Source organism: Fulmarus glacialis, unplaced genomic scaffold (assembly GCF_000690835.1).
Source record: "Fulmarus glacialis isolate BGI_N327 unplaced genomic scaffold, ASM69083v1 scaffold36667, whole genome shotgun sequence".
NCBI classification, from domain to species: Eukaryota; Metazoa; Chordata; class Aves; order Procellariiformes; family Procellariidae; genus Fulmarus; species Fulmarus glacialis.
In genome coordinates, this window is record NW_009221934.1 from 1 (window position 1) to 7,354 (window position 7,354).

At 50.5% G+C, this 7,354-nt stretch overlaps 2 protein-coding genes across 2 annotated transcripts in view; one reads left to right on the top strand and one right to left on the bottom strand.

The window, feature by feature from the left end:
• Nucleotides 1–644: 644 nt before the first annotated feature.
• MRPS7 (mitochondrial ribosomal protein S7) lies at nucleotides 645–3,585 on the top strand (the record flags this gene model as incomplete). Its single annotated transcript, XM_009581286.1, has 4 exons — nucleotides 645–867; nucleotides 1,179–1,242; nucleotides 2,210–2,377; nucleotides 3,222–3,585. Coding segments are annotated over 4 exons (677 nt in total), but the record flags the coding sequence as incomplete, so codon positions are not given.
• A 1,156-nt stretch (nucleotides 3,586–4,741) lies between these two features.
• MIF4GD (MIF4G domain containing) overlaps nucleotides 4,742–7,354 on the bottom strand; it is a 4,052-nt gene continuing 1,439 nt past the window's right edge. Inside the window, exons 3-5 of the mRNA XM_009581285.1 lie at nucleotides 7,277–7,354; nucleotides 6,443–6,535; nucleotides 4,742–5,187 (exon numbers count right to left, since the gene is read on the bottom strand). The exon at nucleotides 7,277–7,354 is cut by the window's right edge and continues 66 nt beyond it. Of these exons, the coding sequence (XP_009579580.1) occupies nucleotides 4,960–5,187; nucleotides 6,443–6,535; nucleotides 7,277–7,354 (399 nt within the window). The 3' untranslated portion in view covers nucleotides 4,742–4,959. The remainder of the gene's footprint in view (nucleotides 5,188–6,442; nucleotides 6,536–7,276) is intronic.

The following is a 7,354-nucleotide window of genomic DNA, read 5'->3' on the forward strand; positions in this document are numbered from 1 at the left end:
GGCTTAGCTGATTTCTGGGCTCGCGCGTGACGCCGCCGTGGTCTCGCGTGGGCGTCTGTGTAGCAAGGGCCGTGGGCTGTCTGCGGGGCTCGGGGAGCCCGGCCTCTGCGCGTGGAGTCCGTCACGGGTGCGTGTGCTGACCCGCTGTGTCAGAGGGGCGCAGGGATCTCGGTAGCCCCCCGTGCTCTTCTCCACAACACACCGAAATGCCGCCTCCTGCTGCGAAAAATGAAAAAAGTTCCAGTTTAAGGTACTCGTCCCACTCCCACGAGCACAGAATAGTATTTATTCAAGCCACACAGAACTTGGAAGCTGGCACCGTCAGGCCTGTGGGCCGTTCGGCGCTGGGGAGGCTCGTCCGTGGGTACAGGCAGGGTCTGGCAGGAAGGCAAGCTCAGCGCTGCTGGCCTGCAGCGCCTGGAGCTGCGGTGTGGGACTCCCATTCCAACCTGTCTCTTTGGCGTGGGGATTGCCTGATAGTTTTGCAGCAAAACTGTGGGCCTGGTTGTTGATTTGTGCTTCTGGCTCTGCTGCAGAAGAGAAGCAGTGATGGAGAGGAAGAGATGCCTCTCAAGTCTAACATGTCCTTCTGAGATGCGTTCATGTCTGTCCATATCCCCTCCATGATATATCACGTGCATCAGTTTACAACCCTCCTCATCTTGTTCTTTGCAGGCTGACACAGGTGAGATGGAGTCGCTACAACCCCAATTTCTTAGAGCCAGAAGTGAACAAGGAATTGTATCAGAAACCTTGGGAGGAGCTGTCTGAGGAGGAAAAGGAAAAACTGGAGCTTAAGGCTGTTCAGCCCATAAAAGCTGCTCCTCCCACTGTCTCCAGCTCTGTGTTCAGTGACCCTATGATCAGGTCAGAAAAAGCATCATCTCCTCCTCTGTTACAGCTAGGTCCCATGGAGCCAAAATGCTTGAGAGCTGTGCTGTCCTCCTCAGCCTTCACTTGCTGTGCTGCCTGTTGCCTTCTGTTACAGCACAGTCCCTTTATTTGGGTTAATCTTTTCCCACAAAGCCAGTCCATTGACTAACAGTAATTAGAGATAATTACAGCAGATCTAGTAGCACCCAGACTTAGCCATGGGAATAACACAAGGCGGGGGGCTTATTTCTGTGGATAATAAAATCAGAATTTAAATCAGATTGCATCTGGCTTTGTGTTTACAGTAAATTCACCAATATGATGATGAAGGATGGAAATAAAGTGCTGGCCAGAAGCCTCATGGCTCAGGTGAGAACTCATGTTTCTTCTCACTCTTATGTTAAAACAATACAAAATGGAAGGCTGGGACGTCAAGCCCACCGGAATTAGGAATTACCAGAACTCAGGTCATCGCTGCGGTCCTAATGCAGTTCCCTCTGCACACACAATACTCCTACCATTATTTACCTGATCAGACGTACATTTTGTACAAGCCCCAACCTCATTCAGTTCACAGACCAGGTGGTGATAGCTTAATGGAGAACGTTCTCTTTCCACTCTTCAGTGTCTCTTGGACCTTATGTAGAATCATAGAATCATTTAGGTTGGAAAAGACCCTTAAGATCATCGAGTCCAACTGTTAACCTAACACTAGCAAGTCCACCACTAAACCATAAACTCAGAATATACCCTTAAAAGCATAATTTTCTCAAAAGATCTTCCTTCCAGCTCTCTTTCATGCCTTATCTTCTGTATAACTTGCCAATGAAGTCCCACAAATGTGTCACCTATATGACACAGCTTTGACCCCTGCTCTGACATACAGGAACTATTAGTGGGTGGTACCATCTGGCATGTTCCAGCTGTTGAAGCAGGGACACATGTTGCCCAGATGTTCCCCAAGTAACTGCTGATGCCTTGTCACAGAAAAACATGCAGGCTCTGGGCTCTTGAGTCCAGGCTTTGGAGGGGAGGGTGCATAGTGCACACAGACCTGTATTCCTGTCTCTGCTTTGTCCCCGCACTCCACTGGCTCCTGGCCCAGGTCCGTGCTGCTCGGCCTCCTTGCCCTAAATGCAATGTCCAATAAAGAGACTGAAGAGTTGGAAGAGGGTGAAGTAAAACTTAAGAGAATCCCTGACTGGCCTGTTGCCTACAGGGCTAGAAAACTATCTGCAGGCTCAAGTGAAAATGGGGTGCTTGTAAAGTGATGTAACTTCATGGAGTGGGATAATCCATCTGCTCTGCATGTCTCCTTTCTTGTCTTTGTCCCAAGACTCTAGAGGCCATTAAGAGGAAGCAGCTGGAGAAGTACCACAAAGCTCCAGAAGATGAGAAGGAGACAATTGAGTGCAACCCTTATGTAATTTTCCACCAGGCTCTGAAAAACTGCCAGCCCATCATTGGGCTCAGCAGCATCACAAAAGGAGGCAAAACCTACCAGGTGAAAGGGCCGGGGGGCCTGGGAGCATATCTGGTTGGGAGAGAATTAGCTAGGGAAGCAGATGAACTGGTTTCCACCCCTTCAGCTCAAGCTTTCCTCTCCTTGGAAAGAGAGCCACTTTGCAATCTGGATTAAAACAGCACCTAAGAAACTGTCCAAGATCAGGCCCCCAGCCTGTGAGCATGGTAACTCCCCTGTCAGCAGTGGTCTCTGCTTTTCTGACTAGATAAGAAGAGGAGTACGCAGCAAATGTCCAAGGAGACAGAGATCAGTGACAGGCAGCAAAGGAATTGGCAGTCCCGGGTCTACCAGTCTCATCCTCTCTGCTGATCATATGGCTTGGGTAGAGGCCCCAAAGCCCTGGGGAGGATCAGTGTAGCAGAAAAAGTCCACTAGATACAGTGCGATATTTGAAACACGAGCAGAACCTGTCTCTAAGTATGGGCTCTGCAACACTTGAGACCTGATGGAGAAATGAGATGTGGAGGCATGTCTCTGTCATTCAGCGCAGGGGAGCGGTGACCATCTCCCACTTCTGCTAGCACAAACCAGCCTGTAGATCCAGTTCCCTAATAGTCCTTACAAAGGCCAGCGTCTCCCGGCAGTACCCAAGGCTGATCAGAATTTCCATTTTGGTCTCAATAGCCAGTTTCTATGGACAGAGGAGGTGAATTGGCACAGATCAGCTGTTGGGAGCTGGTCTTACTGCAGAGCAGCATGCTGCCACTGGAGTCGCAGCACAGTGTAAATCTGCATGTGTCCAGCTGGACCTGTATGACCTCTGGAGAAGAGCAGGTTACTGCACCCTCGCAGTGTGATAATTTACGGTTTAAACCTTTCCCAGGTCCCAGTCCCTCTGAAGGACAATCGGAAGCGCTTCCTGGCCATGAAGTGGTTAATCACCGAGTGCAGGGAGAACAAGAACCGTAGGATGCTGATGCCTGAGAAGCTCTCCCAGGAGCTGCTCCAGGCCTTCAACAACGAAGGGCCCATCATCAAGAAGAAGCACGTGCTACACAAGATGGCAGAGGCCAACCGGGCTTATGCCCACTTCCGCTGGTGGTAGGGACTCTGTGCACGGGACACGATGCTACCACCCCCACAGCCTGAAGAGCAGAGCCCCAGGACCGCCTGCCTGGGAGAAGCTGGGGAGAAGCGGGAAAAGTGGCAGATCCCTTCCAGACAGCTTCTGAACTAAGCCAGGGACAGCCTATCTGATCACCACAAAGTTAATTTCCTTTGTGCTTGTTTGGATGGGGGAAGGGGGAGTCTGAAAGACTTATCAACCCCTGCACGGATGCTCTAGTTATTTCATAATCACTTTGCTGTGAAGAGAAGCTTTAGATGTTTTTCTTAGAGCAACGCTCTACAAAATAATCTTCCACTTACCTGTTTCCTGGGAACTTTTCAGTCTTTCTGCTCCTGTAATCAGCAGTGTTTGCATTGCTCTTCGCACAGCTAAGAGCAGAGCTGGATTTTTTTCCATACCATAACCAGCCTTAGTGTGATTGGTACAAAAAGCAATAAAAGGCCCTTTTTGATTTTTGATTCTGGTCATCAGCAACATTGTTTGAACAGATTTGATGGGAATGTTAACAGAAGAAATAAAGCCAGTTTTATGGGGAAGGTTTCTCGATTCCAAATCTTTGTCTCTGTTGCTTGAAACTCACACTGCTCTTTCCAGCTACCCTGGTTGTGTAAAGCCATGCTGACACCCTACACTGGAGGAGAAAATGAGTATCACAGCCTTAATGCTTCAGTCAGGAACAACTTTTAAGTATTGTTCATAGTTCAGCAGCTGTGTAGAGAGAAAGCAGGGCACATGTTAGTGGAAAACTTTTATTAGGAAAAAACCTTCAATAGACTATTTTGTTTCCTTTCTTCCTCTCCCATTCTTATAAGAAACATACCATAGTTGAAACTCGCTAAATTTTGAAAAAACATGACAATTGTTGTATAAAACTTATAAAACCTGCTCCTAGCTACATGTGCTCAGGGACCTGTCCTGCTGCAAGCTGCCCTGTGGCAGGTATTGGTGGCTCATGATACCCGGGGGAGGCTGTGTGCATGCAGGTGCAGCCAGTGTGCTGGAAGGAGCCTGGGAAAAATAGCACTTGGTTGAGCTGTTTGTGAGGCGACAGTGTTTTCTGTGACTCATCCCAGAGAACCACATACAACCTGAGCTGTGAAAGAATTCCCCTCTGCCTCCTTCAGCTCTGCTGGCTCTTGGGTGAAACCAAAATGCTCTCAGCCTAAACTGTGCTTTCCTTAACACCCATATAAAATGCTGGTTTGAGCTAGAAGCCTTCCTTGCCCTTTGCTGGCAGCAGCTCAATATTAGACAAAATGAGGGGAGAACTTGCTGGGTTAAATGTGCCCTGCCCTTCCCACCTCTCCAAACCTCCAAAGTCAGGCTAGCACCAGTTGCAGCCTGACAGCTATGTGCCCAGAGGCTCTAGCCAGTATAAATTCTATTTACAGGAAGTGCTAGAAAAACATTAACGTGAAAAGAAATTCAAACGTGTTATGAAGCTTGCTGGTGAAAGTGCCGGGGACATCTCTCCACCTCTGCTGTAGAGAAGTTAATCCGTCACTTCGCTGTAATAGTATTTCTGGGCAGCATCCGTCATCTTCCAGTCGGCAGCCCGAAACTCGATGATCTCCAGCAGCAGGAGCTGGGACAGGGAGCTGAGCCCCTCCTGCAGAAGGAAGCCATCTCGGAGGAGGGAGAAGAGCTCATCCATCCTCTGGGAGTTCATCTTCTCCAGCTGCTCACCGATGCGATGGAGCTGTAGGACCAAGCAGTCCACCTTCAGAAGGAAGAGAAGAGGTTTGGCACATCTCTGTGGAGGTCCCTATCAGTCACTTATGGACCAACTCATCCTATTCCCTCTGTTCTGGATTTCCAACAGGTGACGGTTCTGCTTCCCCCAAGTCGCTGTGATCCAGCAGGCAGGAGAGGCTGAATCTGTTCTAGTCTGTACTAGTAAAAGCACTGGAAAAGCACATCCTGAACTCCCCTCTCAGACAAAATTGCCAGAGAAATGCACCCGCAACAGGTGGAAAACCAGCAATTTTCTGCAGGATGTCCACGAGGAGATGGTAAGGCTGAAGCCAAGGCTGGAGTAAGGAGGTGCCTCCAAGAACAGAGGGAAGAGGCTGGAACACGCACTAAAGTGTGCGCACTAAAGAAGTTCCAGTGATTTGCAGGAAACAGGCGCACTAACTCGGTCTTTGGAGAAGCGGGGAAAGTCAATGGGCTGCAGGGGCGGCGGGTTGTGCTGAGATGCAGAAAAACCCATCCAAGGGCCCCTACATTTTACAGGAACCCCTTGCCCGAGGGGCGACTCAGCCGTGCCCCATGCAGCTGTCACACACCCAGGTGTGTGTGAAGCTCCAGCTCTAGAATAGTCTTCTCCAGCCTGCTGTGGTCTGGCGCAGTATCAACTGCAGGCCTGAGCAGGTGAGTGGCAGGCACCAATAAAAACGGCAAGCAGGTGAGTGGCAGCCACACAAAGCATTGCACAGCACATCCCGGGACCTGCAGGGACACAGAGCTGCTCTGCATACCTACGGTCACTGCAGCTATCTGCCGTCACCTCCCATGGCTGCGCTGCCTCGGCAGGTGAGTGTGACAGCTGCTTTTCCAGATGTCTGGCAACCAGCGCTGCTGGAAAAGGAGCTGGTTTCTGTGAAAACGGGGAGAGTTGTTGTCTGCATTTTTCTCTCATGATGGGAGGTGAACCTGCGTAACACCAGACAGCCCCTGCTTTGAGGGACGGCTGGGCTGCTGGGTCTCCAGTGGTGACACTTGGGCAATAGGGAGAAAAGCTGCCCCTAGGGAGGATGTGCAGCCTGGGCCAGGGAGTCACAACCTGCATCTCCATCCTGCTTCCTTCTGGGCTGCAAATCCTCCTGCCCAGCAGGTCTCCTTCAGCACATACCGAGGAGGCAACTCTCCCTCCTCTGCACCAGGATGCAGCGACCACATCCGCCCTGGCTGTGCTTTTTGCTGGTCCTTGGCAAGACAGCAGGTGCATTAGCAGCCCTCTTCCCTGCACTCACCTCTTCCTCCTTCCGCAGGCTGTCGGGCTGTGCCAGCCGGAACAGACAGTCGTAAACGGGGTTCACCAGAGCCATCATGGGCATGTTGTTCACCTGTAAGGAGGCAGGAGCCATCGTCAGCTTGGGCCAGAAAGGGAGGAGTCTGCAGCTATTTTAGATAGTTGTTCCCTTGCTGCTTTTCAAAAAAGAAAGGAGCAGAATTTAGTTGTGCTGCCAAATGCTGTATTGGCAGGATTTACATAGGAGACCAGACATTTGAGTGTCTCCAGGAGCCAGAGAAGCTGAACAAATGATGTAAAAAACATCTATTTTTAAATGTAAGCAGGTAGTCATGGGAAATACACTTGTTGCAACAGCATTTTTCTTGCCTGCAGCTCTCCTTGCATCATTTTGCATCGTTTTTACATCTACTCCAAGCAGGCATCCAAGTACACATGCTGCAGTGAAGGCTTGCAGGCAAACTCCATCAGTACGTGGGCTAGAAATTATGTGAGCACCCACAGGACCCCCCCGGGACCTCATAGCTACTAAACTAGTTCAATCTGGGACATTTGGGGGCTTTCAAACACCAGGTACAAAATGAGGAAGCTCAGACTTTATGACTGTTCCCAGAGATGGCTCTGGCTCTCCAAGCCTGTTCGCTTGCTTGTAGGTAGCACCAGCCCCAGCAGCATCCTTGTGCTGAGAAGGGGCTCTGGCCCCCACTTCTGAGCCACGGCCCTGAGGCTCCATACAACACCCATCCAACACCCCTGCCCTGGCATCTTTGGACGCCCAGGCCCTTCTGCTGCACCTAGGCAGCAGCAGCTGGGTGCTTCTGCTCCGGCTCCTTACCCTCAGGTAGTCGAAGATGTTGCAGATGAAGGTGACGTAGCAGATCCATGCCTGGAGTGAGCGGGTGCGCAGCTCCTC